The following is a 14,600-nucleotide window of genomic DNA, read 5'->3' as shown; positions in this document are numbered from 1 at the left end:
CAGTGTTCCCAGATGAACAGCATTAACATCATCTATTTTAATGGGGAACACTAATTGTGAACCCTAATTAAGTAAAATGTTATCCCCTCAAAAAGGAATCCCAATCCTCTCGTTATTAGATCCGTATTACAGAAAATGATACTCAGATATTATATTTTGAATCTCATTAATAAAATATTTGTGAAAATTTATTTTCTTTCATGTTATTATAAGTACCTACATAATACCCTTAATTATCTTCTTGGCTTGCAAATCCTAAACTGCTCGTGAACTCTTTACAGAAAAAGTTTGCCGACCTCTGTTACCTGGTGTAGTTAAAGTACTTTACACCACTGTTTTACATTTGTGATTGAATACTGCTGATAAGTTTATTTGGTCATCACTCTTGGGTCACATCTCTGGAAGGTGTTTTGTGTACAATTATTGTAAATCGTGATTGACTGGTAATAGTGTTATACAAAGATAGCAGATCTATTTTATTAGGATCTTTGAGATTTTGATCAGTTGATTGGCAGCTGGAATTCAGTGTGCTTCAAGAACTCAACATATGCAAGGATAAGAAATGGACTGCCAGCCATAGTGAGGTTGCTACCTTACTGATTTACCAGCAGTTAAGGTCATTGTCATGTATAATTTGCTTAGCAGAAGCTGGATCTGACACTTGCTTGAGTTCATTTGTTCTCAACCACAGCTGTACTTTAATTTAGCAAGCTATTTTAAAAATAGCAATTTCTGGGCCATACAGCAATTCAAATCAGAATGTTGTGGGGAGGAGGGAGCAGGGTGTCAGTGTTGGATCAGCTTCTGAAACGTTCCCAGGTGAACATTAATTCTCCCTTTATTTTTTTATTTTTTATTGTTAGTTTCAGGTGTACAGAACAATGCAGTAGTTATCCTTTACACCCCTCACAAAGTAACAACCCCCCTCCCCCATCCACTGCCCTCCCACCCCCTGAACATTAATTGTTGCTGAACATCTGTTTGTAAGTTATTTGGTGTTTAGTGCTTATTTTCTAAATGAGGAAAGTGGGGCGAACAGTTGCCTACCAAGAGTACCTGGTTATCTCCTTGTGAGAATCAAGTGATGTCATGAATATGAAATGACTGAAAAAACTATAATATACTTTATAGCTAAGATTTTTTTTATATATATAGTAACACTGTTTATCTGGAGCCATGTTCCTGGAATCTTAGAAAACCCTATATAATGGTTATAAGAGTTAGTTTCATTTCTTCCTGTGACCTTGGACAAGATTTTTAACTTCTTAACCTTAAAATTCTACAAAATGGAGATTTGATAATAGTACCTACCCCGTAGTGTTGTTACGAGTATTAAATGAACTAACGACTTTAAAACCCTTATTAACAACCAGCAATGAACAATCTGAAATGAAAATTAAGAAAGCACTTTCATTTAAAATAACATCTAAAAGAATAAAATACTTAGTAATAAGTTTAATCAAGGAGGAGAAAGACTAGTACAATGAAAACTACAGAATATTACTGAAAGAAATTAAAGAAGACCCTGAATAAATGGAAACATATTTCATGTTTATGGATTGGAAGACTTGATACTGTTAAGATATCAGTACTACTCAAAGTGCACTATGAATTCAGTGCAATTCCTATCAAATTCCAACAACCTGCTTATAGAATTGGAATAGTCAGTACCCAAATTCATATGGAATTGCAAGGGCCCTGAATAGCCAAAACAATCTTGAAAAAGAAGGACAAAGTTGGAGGACTCATACTTCCTGCTTTCAAAACTTACTACAAAGCTACAGTCATCAAAATAGTGTAATACTGGTATAAGGATAGACATAGAAACCAATGGAATACAATTGAGAGTCCAGAAGTAAATCCATACATCTATAGCCTGTTGATGTTAGACAAGGGTGCCAAGCCCATTAAGAGAAGAAAGAATAGTCTCTTTAATACATGGTACTGGGACAACTGGATTTCCAAATGCAAAAGAATGAGGTTGGACCCCTACCTCACATCATACACAAAAATTAACTCAAAATGGGTCAACAATCTAAATATAAGAGCTAAACCCATAAAACTCTTAGAGGAAAACGTAGGGGTAAATCGTCATGACTTTGGATTTGGCAACGGATTCTTATATTTGACACCAAAAGCATGAGCAGCAACACCAAGACAACTCAACTTAAGAATGAGCAAAGGATTTGAATAGACATTTCTTCAAAGAAGATACACAAACGGCCAATGAGCACGTGGAAAGATGCCTGCTATCATTAGTCATTAGGGAAATACAAATCAAACCCAAAATGAGATAACCACTTCTCACCTATTAGAATGGCTAGAATTAAAAAAAAAACACACACACAAAAAAACTGGTGTCGGTGAGGACACAGAGAAATTGGAATTCTCATTCATCACTGGTAGGAGTGTAAAATGTTGCAGCTCCTGTGGAAAAACAGCTTAGTGGTTCCTCAAAAAATTAAACATAGATATACCATGTAACCCAGCAGTTTCACTCCTGGGTATATGAGTATATCCAAAAGAATTGAAACTAGAGACTCAAACAAAGATTTCTATGCCAGTGTTCACTGCAACATTATTCACTAGAGGAAAAACATGGACACAACCCAGGTGTCCACCAATAGATGAATGGATAAACCAAATGTGGTATATGCATAAAATGGAATGTTATGTGGCCATAAATTATAGGTTACTAGAGGCTGAGGGAATGGGGGTGGTGGAGAGTTAATGCTTAACTGGTAGAGTTTTGGTTTGGGGTAAAGAAAAAGTTCTGGAAAGATAGTAGTGACGGTTGCACAACATTGTGAGTGTGATTAATGCCGCTGAATGGTACACTTAAAAATGGTTAAAATGGTCAATTTTATGTTATATATATGTTTTACCCATTAAAAAGAGTGTTTTTACAATGCTTGTTAACATAATAATGCCTGACACATAGTAAGGACTCGATAAAAGCGAGCCATTGTATTAATAATAACAGATAACAAAACAAACTAAAGTGTAAAAATAACTTCTTTTATGCCTGGAGAACTGTAGCCACCATAAAAACCAACTCTTAGAATTGCTTTACATAAGATGAGGCAGAAGATCCAGCTCTTTGAAAGGAGAGGCAGTTTATAGTAGAGAAGTGGAGACAAATGAACTATAAAAAATATAAAGTAAAAGGAAAAACTACTAAAAAAGCACAGTTAAGCATCAGAGTCAGGAATAACTCAGGATTCCCTTAGAACATCTCTGTTTGACAAGAGACATCTAAAAAAAGATTTTGTTTACAACTAGTACCGTGCTTAAAAAGATAGATAGTAGTATCGTGTATTTCTACCCAGTCGTGTTACCTTTTTTTTTAAGTTTTGGCATTTCAGGGTTTGCTTAGAAAATTAAGTTTGTGGAATGCCACATTCTACCAAAGTGTTGGATCTAAATGAAGTGTATTTTTGTATTATAGGAGCATACACTCTGCGTTTAAACATTGAGAGAACCACCTACATTTGCTTCTTTTTCATTTTCCATCTTTTCCAGGAAGATTCCTGATGTTACACCCATTGTAAGTGATCATAAACCATCTGTATCAAAGTCTGGACGGAAGATTAAAGGAAGGGGCACAATTGTATGTTTGTTAAGACTTTTCTTTTTTCAAATTACTTACCTAAACAGTCAAATGTTTTTACCTGTAGGCCAAATCCTAGCTTTAATTTGAGGTGTAGTCCAAAATCTGTGGAAGGAGCCTGTTGTGTTTCTCAGAACTGGGGAAGGTACTGCTGTTAGATCAGAGTTTACTTGTGTTTGAATGGGTTCACCTATGAAATGAGCGTGTGGAACAGTCACTATGTTGAGAAATCTTAACTATGTTGACTCATCTGGGCTGATGAATGTAAACCATTAGGACTTTGAAGAGGAAATTTTCATGTGTGTTGACAGGTAAATCTCAGCCGTACCCATTTCTTTTAGTGCTTATGTTTGACATAACTTCATATCATCCTTTTGGTACTTCAGTCATTATTGCCTCTGAATGGGGTCTGAGATTGGAGAAGACGAATTGAGAGGTATTTTAAAAATAATTATTCCTGTCTTTGTTTTTAAAGCGCTATCACACACCTCCAAGATCAAGGTCCTGTTCCGAATCAGATGATGACGATAGCAGTGAAACTCCTCCTCACTGGAAAGAGGAAATGCAGAGATTACGAGCGTATAGACCACCTAGTGGAGAAAAATGGAGTAAAGGAGACAAGTAAGAACTTTGAGTGTGCACCCCAATCCTGTGTCTGCTGTATTTTACATGTTAAGGGGATAGAGACTTCTGGACTTTTCATTAAAGATTTAAATTAGACTGTGACCAGAGAATACATTTGGGAACACTTGGCAAAAATAGTGCTGTTAACTAGGAGAGCTGATTGGCTTTTGGGGTGCTTTTAAATCAAAATTCTGTTTTCTCTCACAAGACTGAAAACCTACTGAATCTCTGAAAGATTCCTTGTTCAATTAGAGAAATAATCAGGACTTATTTATATAGCAGGAACTTTTGTAGCCAGGTCTCTTAGTTACTGATGAATGAATTGGTAGATAAGAAACTCTCTACTCGTCTGTATGCATTAACTTCTGACTCCAACAACTGTTGCTTCTACATAAGTGCACCCATCTCTTACTGTCAGCGTAATGTCTGTTTTAGAAATGGGGCTGGCCTTGAATGGCCAGTGAAAATATACCAATGGGACCTTTTATAATCGTTCATGATAAAATTCTCTTTTTGCTGTGGGTGTCCTGTATCGTGTTTGAAATTGGAAAAGAGGAAAAAGTGTGCATCTGCTGTGTGGCAGTGGTTTAGACACAGTGGTACTGAGAACTCGAGTTTGCGCCCTGACATTACCACTGAAATTGTAAAGCCTGCATCTATTTTTATGTACTTTTTCCTCATTTTCCATAGTAAGTACAGTAAAACCTTGGATTACGAGTGACTCGGTTTGCGAGTATTCCGCAAGACGAGCAGACATTTCTAATACATTTTAATGTGGTAAACGAGCGATGTCTTGCAATACGAGTAGTTTGTTTCTGGAACGAATTATGCTCGCAAACCAAGGCATTACTGTAGTTTAAACCTTAGGGGAAAGTCTTGATTACTTTTGTGAGACTGAGATAAAGCAATATTCTTCTTAAGCAAAATAGGTTTTTCTTCTAGTTCGGGAAGCTATCCTGAATCTGCAGAGAGTCAACAAAATTGTTTGGGAACTTGGCCTGATGTTCCTGGAGGCAGGGTTATGAGCTAGTCACAGCCGGGAACCCAGTGTGTCAGCACTGTTCTTGTGATTAGTTCATTTGGTTTTTAAAACCATTTTCTTATCAAATTTGAAACTCTTTGCTTAGCTTTGAAAAAAGTCCTTTTGTAAGTGAATCTGTTAGCTGCTGTCTGTGTCTCTCTGAAATTGTAAGATCAAGACCAGGCCAGTCACTCTTTTGACTAATCATTTCTAACGTGTTTTTTTGGTCTTGTTTTTTTTAAAGATTTTTTATTGGGGAATTGGGGGAGGGGAACAGCGCTGGGGAATCAGGGGAAGGGGAACAGACAAGTTGCTCCCCTTTTGTTCTTCAGTCTAGTTGTGGAGGACGTTGCTTCACTGGCCCAAGTTGGCACCATCATTGCGCTCTTCCCGGGCGAGGCAGATCAGTCGCCGGCTTCTGGACGGCCACTCACTGCGGCTGCTGGCTGCTCACGCTGGCTGCCGGCTACACATGGTAGCTTATGGCAACCCACTGCCACAGGGGCTGCAGCCTACGCCGTTGCTGGCGACTCACAGCAGCCCAGCTCCAGGTTGAGCTGCTGTTCAGCATCTTAGCTGTAGAGGGCAGTGTCACTGGCCCTCATATGTGGGATCCGAACCGGGGCCCTCTGGCATCCCAAGCCAGCTCTTAACCATCGTGCCACTCGGCCGGCCCTCTAACGTGTTTTAAGTGTTGATGGAGTCAGTACTTTGTTAACTGGGCTTGGTCGATGCATTTGTATTGACAACAAACGTGTGTTAATTTTAGAGCGTAGAAAACATGCTTGCAAATCATGCACGTTATGTCTTTTTCTATAGGTTAAGTGACCCCTGTTCAAGCCGATGGGATGAAAGGAGCTTGTCCCAGAGATCCAGATCATGGTCTTATAATGGATATTACTCAGACCTTAGTACAGCAAGACAGTCTGATGGTCACCATAAAAAACGCAGAAAAGAGAAAAAGGTTAAGCATAAAAAGAAAGCCAAAAAGCAAAAACATTGCAGAAGACACAAGCAGACTAAGAAGAGAAGGGTTATTGTACCATCTAATATAGAATCTTCAAAATCTTTTACCCGACGAACCAAATCCTCTTGTGATAGAGAAAGGAGATCCCGTTCCTCCTCATTATCATCCCATCGCTCATCAAAGAGGGACTGGTCTAAGTCTGAGAAGGATGACCAGAGCTCTTCAACACATTCCAGCAGAGACTCCTACAGATCAAAGTCTCACTCACAGTCTTATTCTAGAGGAAGCTCAAGATCAAGGACTCCATCAAAATCCTCATCCCATTCTCGAAGTAGGTCAAAGTCCAGATCTAGTTCTAAGTCAGGACATCAAAGGACCACCTCAAAGTCACCAAGAAGAACAGCCTCTCAGTTAAGTGAAAATAAACCAGCTAAAACAGAACCTTTAAGAGCACCAGTGCCACAAAATGAAAATGTCATAGTACAGCAACCAGTGGTGGCGGAAAATATTCCTGTCATACCACTGAGTGACAGTCCCCCTCCTTCAAGGTGGAAGCCTGGACAGAAGCCCTGGAAGCCCTCTTACGAGCGAATTCAGGAAATGAAAGCGAAAACAACCCATTTGCTGCCCATCCAAAGCACTTATAGTTTAGCAAATATTAAAGAGACTGGTAGTTCATCATCCTACCATAAAAGAGAAAAAAATTCAGAAAGCGATCGGAGTGTTTATTCAAAATATAGTGATAGAAGTTCAGAAACTTCACCAAGGTCAAGGAGCAGATCTTCTAGGAGTAGATCTTACTCCAGATCGTACACAAGGTCACGGAGTCTAGCTAGTTCACGTTCAAGGTCGAGGTCTCCCTCTTCTAGATCTCATTCACGAAATAAGTACAGCGAGCGCTCACAGCGTAGTAGGTTGTCTTCATACTCTTCGGTTAGCAGTGATGATGGAAGACGAGCCAAGAGGAAATTTAGATCCAGTGGGAAAAAAAATAACACTTCAAGTAAAAGGCACAGCAGCAGCTCCGAAAAGACACTTTGCAATAAATATGTCAAAGGCAGAGACAAATCTTCATGTCAGAGAAAGTACAGTGAAAGCAGGTCATCCTTAGATTATTCTTCAGACAGTGAACAGTCAAGTGTTCAGGTTACACAGTCAGCCCAGGAAAAAGAGAAGCAAGCCCACACGGAAATGAATAACAAACAAGAGAAAAACCGAGATGAAGAGAAATCCAAGCCCGAACAGGAATGCCCTCGTTCAAAAAAAAGAGCTTTGAAAGAGAATCTTTCTGATCACTTTAGAAATGGCAGTAAGCCCAAAAGGAAGAATTATGCTGGGAGTAAATGGGACTCTGAGTCAAATTCTGAACGAGACGTAACTAAAAACAGAAAAAATAAATCCCGGCCTTCTTCCGATAAGGAGGAGGGTGAGGCCACATCAGATTCTGAATCCGAGTGTGGTGACATTCACGTCAAAGCCAAATCCACAACAAAGTCTTCAAACATTTCGCTGCCTGAGGGCAATGGTGCCCGGAAGACAAGTCAACAGCGGCCCTCCACCTCCGATTCGGAGGGGTCCTATTGCCATTCAGAAAGCCCGAGAGGAAAGCCACGGAGGCACAAACATGGGTCAAAGGAAAATCTGAAAAGGGAACACACCAAAAAAGTGAAAGAGAAATTGAAAGGGAAAAAAGATAAAAAGCACAAGGTCCCGAAACGAAAGCAGACATTTCACTGGCAGCCTCCACTAGAATTTGGTGAAGAAGAGGAGGAGGAGAGTAATGAAAAGCAGGTGACCCAGGAGTCAAAAGAGAAAAAACAAGTTCCTGAAAACACTGAAACCATAAAAGAGAATATCCCGCAAACCGAGAAGCCCTGTGAAGACAGCAACCTTTCAGGTAAACGGACTATAATAACGGTTTCTTCAGATACTGAGCAGCCTGCTAAAGATAATAGTAAACTCAGCATTTCTCCCACAGCTTTAAATACTGAGGAAAATGAAGCCAGTTCTCCCCGACATGTTCAGCATATTGAAGAAAGTGCCCCAACCGGAGTGGAGGATGTGTTTCAAGCAGATGACAACATGGAGATTTGCACTCCTGATAGGAGTTCCCCAGCAAAGGTGGAGGGGGCGTCCCCTGTAGGAAATTCAAGGCTTGACACCCCGGAGATAGACATTGTTGTAAAGCAGGAAACGCAGACAGAGCATCCTGAGGCAGAGGTGATAAAACAGGAAAGCAGCGTGTCTGAAAGCGCAGCGGTGGGTGAGGTGGGGAAACCGGACAGCAGCTCGGCTAGCACTGTAGAAAGTGTCGTGAAGAGGGAGGTGGCTGGACAGAGCCAGCTCAGCCTCCTGGATAATAAATGGAAGCCCCTGCAAGGTGTGGGGAACCTGGCAGCACCGATGGCGACCACATCCAGTGCCATGGAAGTTAAAGCATTGACCGCTGTGCCTGAACCCAAACCACAAGGCTTGAGAATAGAAATTAAAAGCAAAAATAAAGTTCGGCCTGGGTCTCTCTTTGATGAAGTAAGAAAGACGGCACGCTTAAACCGGAGGCCAAGAAATCAGGAGAGTTCAAGTGATGAGCAGACACCTAGTCGGGATGATGATAGCCAGTCCAGGAGTCCCAGCAGATCTCGAAGTAAATCTGAAACCAAATCAAGACACAGAACAAGGTCTGTCTCCTACAGTCACTCAAGAAGTCCATCGCGAAGTTCCTCATCGTCTTATCGGTGAGCAATATTATTTTTCCCTTTTTTTCTCCCAAAGAGAGTCTGTTATTGTTTAGCTTGGAAGAACATCAGAATTGGAGACAGGATCACTGTTTCCAAATATCTGGATGGGAATAAGGAGAAGTCTTGTGCTGTGTGACTCAGAGAGCAGATTGAGGACACGGGGAGTAGATTTCAGGGAAGAAATTGGCTCAATGTAAAAAACGGTCGCCATCAGTTAAAGCTGTCTGGCCATAGAAATAAACGAGTTGCCATGATAGGTGTGAGGCTGCCCTCTCGCCTGCCAGTGATGCCTTAGGAGGGAATCCTGAGTTTACAGAATGGTAGGATTTGGAGATCGTTAATCTGACCTTCCATCACCCACAAGTGGGAGGTGAGGGCCAGACAGGCAGTTTCCTGCTCAAGACAAGCATCTAGTTGACCTTTATCTAAGGGAGGGGAGAAGGGGGGGTGGCTGGTAAAAAACGCTCATCTTTCAGATTTTTGGTTCAAGTTGCATCTGACTTTTGTCATCAGCATAGACTGGGTGAAATTTTTTTAAAACTAAAAAAAGTTGGTGATGGTGATAGGAAGTTAATAAGTACCTTGTATTTTTTTTTGTAGTTGTAAATATTTTTGGGTTTTACCTCACTGTCTCTTAATTACTCACATCTCTTATTATATTGTGCTTGCTTTTCCTCACTTGAACTTCAAATACAATAATAGTATTTGACCGTTTTTTTTTCTTTTTAGTTATGTGTCAGCCTTTTTCTGCCCTCACCCAGATTTCTTTAAAGATAGGAACCAGCACTCGCCGCCTGTAATAACTGTCTCCCGTTGACCCCTCTGTGGTTTGCAGTCTGTCTCCCGCGCTTTCCCTCCCCCATCTCACTAGACTGACTGAGGTTTCAGACCCTCCACGGGATCAGTGCAGGGCACGCCTTCGGTCCTCACCTTCTGGAAGCCCTCTGCCAACTCTTCCCTCTCAGACCATCGCATGCTTGCGCTGCGGGCTGCTGCCTGGATTCCCAGCAGGCCCAGTCCGGAGAGCTGGTGGATCCTGGCCGCTTCTCCCCAGGTTCATAGTCCTAGGTGCCGTTACCTGTCGAGCTGCTTCAGCCTCCTGTCCGCTCAGCATCTAACGGCTCTGAGCTGCTGGTGATGCTGGCTGCTCTCATTTCGTACCTTCCGCCTGCTGCCTCGTGGGGTGGGTGGTGTTTTGTTTATACATGAAGACAGTGAGGCATAGAAAGGCTAAGGAGTTTGCTCGAAGCTGTGCTAAGGGTAGTGGACGGAGCTAGCTAACCTCTGTTTCCCTGTGTTGCTTACCCGCCTGGGCCTGACTCCCCTACTAGGCTATGGACTTGTTGAAGTCGGGGCCTGTCTTGCAGAACACCTTGGTCCTGTCCAAAACAGGCACGGAGACACGTGGCCCATGCCGCCCCACCTGCCTGACCCCATGTGCTGGGCGACCGAGGCGGGAAGGGGTATGATTGGCAGGACCACACCATAAGTACTGGTCCGATAAAACATGATAGAATTTTTTGCATGTGTAACGAAAAGTGTAAATAAATATCATGAGCGATCTGAACCCAGACCTGTTTTCTAAGTGTGGATGTTGTTGACAGGACCAAATTTCAAGGACCTTTTGGCGTAGACTAAATGTCTCTGTGGATGTATTTGGTAGGACCAAATGTCTGCTAATCCAGAGACTGTTTCCTGCTTATCTTCCAGTCACCTCACATGGTCTGCTTTATAGTTGTGTGTTGCGTAAATGGCTAGAATCTTATTAGAACATAATGTGTTCAAAATGAATAAAACCTGTGAAGATCCTACATAAGTAGTGTACAGATAGGGTTACCGTCCTGTTCCGAATGACAGATACAAGGCAGGGGAGAAGGGCAGGGAGCTAAGTGAATGCACAGGGGCGGAATGGCATTACCTAAGTTTTCTGTTTGTTTTATTAAATATTAAATAGATATTAAAATAAAATAAATGATTAAGGCATAAAAAAATAATAAAAATGTCACCTAGGTTTAAAAAATAGGTCTTTGACGTACCTGATAGAGCCCTACCCAGTGCAGCTCTACTTTCTCTCTTTTCTCTTTTCATTTTAGAATGAGTTAAACATCATTCTAAACTTTTGTTATAATTGTGTAGTTTTCCTTTTTAGTTTTACCACAAATGTTTCTGTCCTTATGCAGTGTTGCTTTTGCATGTTGCCACATGATCCTTTTCTATGTATAGATTCTACATTTGCCTTTTCACATTATACACCACCTCTGTTGCTACGTGTTGCTGTAGTTCGTTTAGTTTCCTACTTTAGAGTATTTCGGTGTATTTCTGTGTGTTAATGTTTTTAACCCATCCTGCTGTTAAAGGAGATGGGATTATTTCCTCTTCTAATGTTACACATGGGGCTCCTGTAAACATACCTGTACAGTAAGTCTCCGACTTAACAAACATTCGAGTTGCGAACTTTCACAGACACGAACGGACCTCGCATTACGAACATTCACAGATGCGAACAAATCGCAGAAGTAGCTCACGTGTCTGCCAGACATTGTCACAGCTGTGCTGCTGTGTGCTTACTGTACAGTGCGATAGTGTACAGTAGTCCAGTGCTCCATCAGAGCCTGGGATGTCCGGAAGCAAGAGGACAAGCAGTGGTGATGCGGAGGGGACTGCTAGGAAGCGCAAAGCAATAACCATGGAAACAAAAGTGAAAATAATTGAGAGATTGGACCGAGGCGAAAAGATAGTAGACGTTGCTCGTTCTTATAGCATGAATCGTTCAACCATTGGCTTTACATTGTCTATTTGTGTCAAAGGTGTATAAGACTCACTTTGTCGAACTTACAAACGAGTCGGACTTAGGAACGAATCCGACTTACGAACGTTCACCCAGAACGGAACTCGTTCTTAAGTCAGGGACTTACTGTATCAGCCTTGTCTGGCTTGTCTTTGTTTCCTTCTGTTCGATGTAAGCCCTCATTAGCTGTCACTGTCATACCCACTGTGCTGAGTTCGTGAGAGACCTTTCCTCTTACTGTGTTTTCCCCTTCCTGCCCCACAAGTAATTAATTTTAACAGCACGAGGAGTGATTATAATTATAGTTTTCCACTCATACTTGTAGATCAAGAAGCTACTCGAGAAGTCGGAGCAGAGGATGGTACAGCAGAGGCCGCACGAGAAGCCGGAGCAGCTCCTACCGCAGCTACAAAAGTCAGCGGTGAGCCTGGGAACCCGTCCCGCCGTCCTGGCTCCATCCTGTCTGCTTTTCCAGGCCTGCACAGGCGGGGGTGGGGAAGCCCTTGAGCAGAAGCCTGTCACTGATAAAGACCAGTAGGTGTCTTTTCTCATCTAGCTCTTTCAAAGAGCTATCATGTTCTTACTAGCTGTTCTCAGGCTGTGATCTTCCCAGAGTGAGGAAGGAGAAACAGTAGAAATACTTAAGTGGCCCTGACCACTGCCTCCACCTCCTCCCCACCCCCAACACACCTTCCTCAAACTAAGTTCACATCTGCAATCACCCCTTGACTTGGTTAGGGATTGGGATGGGAGGGTTGTTAAAAGGCAACCAAAGGAAGGAGTGGGCAGGGAGTGGCCCCGGTTTCTGTTTCTGTTTCTCCCGGCTGCTTCTCAGGTATTTCCCAATGCTGCAGGTTCCCTTTACTGACAGGTGTCCTCCCTGGGCAGACCTGTCCTCCTCCCCACCCAGGCAGAGGCCTCCCCAGTGATTCTCTTTAGGCGCACTTCATAGAAGAAAGCATAAAACGTAACCTTTCTTCTGAAATCCAACATGCTTTTTAAAAAAAACCAATATACTTTTGATATCAAAACAAAACCCCTCCAGCTGCTGGATTTCATTGTTTTCTCCTTGGTGGGCAAATAATGTCTAGAGTTTTGAGGTAGCCTATCCTGATCCACAAGATGACGGTTCCTCATGTGATTCATGCTAGGACGTCCAGCAGGAGCAGATCCAGGAGCAGCTCGTATGATCCCCACAGCCGGTCCAGGTATGGCCCGGGGGTGGGCAGCACCTGTGGGGGCCGCCCTGGTTTCATAAAACCCTCAAGTCCCTTTAAAAAGTGTTGTGTTTTATTGAGAATCTAAAACAGATGTATTTGTCTCACGCAATCACACCCTTTCTAAATGAGGTCTTTTTTGACAGTTTTTTTCTGTTGGCCCATTGTACTCTAGTGTCAGAAGTGACAATTGATGTCAAATTGTAGTGGCAGGTATCTACTGAATATAATTGCCTAATATCCGCCAGATTCAATCAAAACTAACTCAGTGTTAATTTTGTGATATTTTTCAATGCAGAAAAGAAATTAACATTTTTCTGTTTTATACGGTAAGTCTCATTTGGGGCAATTGTTAAATGTTTCCGGTACTTGTTATGCAAATATGTCCTCACACTGTCACATGTCCTTTGTGCCTGTGTTCTAGGAGAACACTCTAAAGCACATGAAAACAAATGGGAATGTGTGTTTGGAACATTCAGTGTTTGTTTTTGCTGTTAAAGCAGGTCCTACACTTACGATAGCTACTACAGCAGGAGCCGGAGTCGGAGTCGAAGCCAGAGGAGTGACAGTTACCACCGAGGCAGAAGTTACACGAGGCGGTCCAGGTGGGTCTCTGTCCCTTAGAGCGCGGCACCTTACTGTGGGCACTTGGCATGTGAGGTGACAGACTTCTGGGAGAAGAGAAAGCGTAATCTTCTCAGGACAGAATATGGCTTTCTCTTCCTGAATCTCAGCAACCCACAGGCAGCTACTGAATGTGGCCTTTGTACTAAGAGTTGCCGGGTAATGTTTGTTGGTTATTGTTAACGTTTGAATCTAAAATGGATTTTTAAATATTCACATATCCTTGAACAAACATTTCTCTTGGAAGGAGTAAAGAGAGAAGGCCACCCAAGTCATGGCCCACTCCTTTCAATAGGGCTCATTGCTAGAAATAGCACCAATTTGTCAATTTTTTAAATAATAAAATGTCATAATCATTTGGTTCAGCAGGATTGAGGTTTATATCTGGTGAATATTTAGTAAAAAATGTGTTTATATATTATTATATTTGTAATATGTTTTATGCAACATATTTTGGCTAGTGCTGCGAAAGTTTTTATAGTGACTTTTTGTAGTGTCCCTTTCCTGGTGGCTTCCGGTCTTACCCTTCTTCCCCCACCCACTGCAGCTACCACCAGTGATCCTTGTAGAATGGCACTGTGATCACCACGCTCCCTTGTCTGAAGCTCTTCGAGGGTTCCTCACTGCCCTCGGGCAGGTCCAGGCTCCTTAGCGTTGCACGGTCCCTCCGCCTACCCGCTCAGCCTGCAGTCTTCTATCTTCCCTTCTTTAATGTGCTAGAACCTTTACTTGTGCCTAGAGATACCGTCTCCTCTCCTGCCTGCTGAAATGGCCAATCCCACCTACCTGCAGGTCCCCACTGCAACCCACTGGCCCTGGGAAGCCCTCTGATGCTGACCCTGAGAGGTGCCACCCCCACCCCCCCTCAGTGTGCCTTATTAGTCTTGCCCACTAGTCTGTACTGTCCTTGAGCCCCAGGGAACTAGGTCTGTGTGTGTGTTCCTAGTATCGCAAAGTGATCGGCTCTCAGTGAGTATTTTTCAAGATAACCGAATGGTGACCATAACCATG

General features: G+C 42.3%; 1 protein-coding gene across 9 annotated transcripts in view; it reads left to right on the top strand.

The window, feature by feature from the left end:
- Nucleotides 1–14,600, top strand: part of NKTR (natural killer cell triggering receptor) — a 55,623-nt gene that overhangs the window by 37,849 nt on the left and 3,174 nt on the right. For 7 of the 9 annotated variants that reach the window (XM_019633518.1, XM_019633541.1, XM_019633532.1 and 4 more), the window contains 6 exons: nucleotides 3,523–3,610; nucleotides 4,086–4,231; nucleotides 6,075–8,957; nucleotides 12,074–12,169; nucleotides 12,900–12,956; nucleotides 13,466–13,570. In XM_019633518.1, coding sequence (XP_019489063.1) covers nucleotides 3,523–3,610; nucleotides 4,086–4,231; nucleotides 6,075–8,957; nucleotides 12,074–12,169; nucleotides 12,900–12,956; nucleotides 13,466–13,570 — 3,375 coding nt within the window. The remainder of the gene's footprint in view (nucleotides 1–3,522; nucleotides 3,611–4,085; nucleotides 4,232–6,074; nucleotides 8,958–12,073; nucleotides 12,170–12,899; nucleotides 12,957–13,465; nucleotides 13,571–14,600) is intronic. The other 2 variants (XM_019633526.1, XM_019633559.1) reach the window with 1 other exon arrangement.

Source organism: Hipposideros armiger, unplaced genomic scaffold (genome assembly GCF_001890085.2).
Source record: "Hipposideros armiger isolate ML-2016 unplaced genomic scaffold, ASM189008v1 scaffold_18, whole genome shotgun sequence".
Taxonomy (NCBI): Eukaryota; Metazoa; Chordata; class Mammalia; order Chiroptera; family Hipposideridae; genus Hipposideros; species Hipposideros armiger.
The sequence above is the reverse complement of the archived record's forward strand: the minus strand, read 5'-3'. Positions and strand labels throughout refer to the sequence as shown.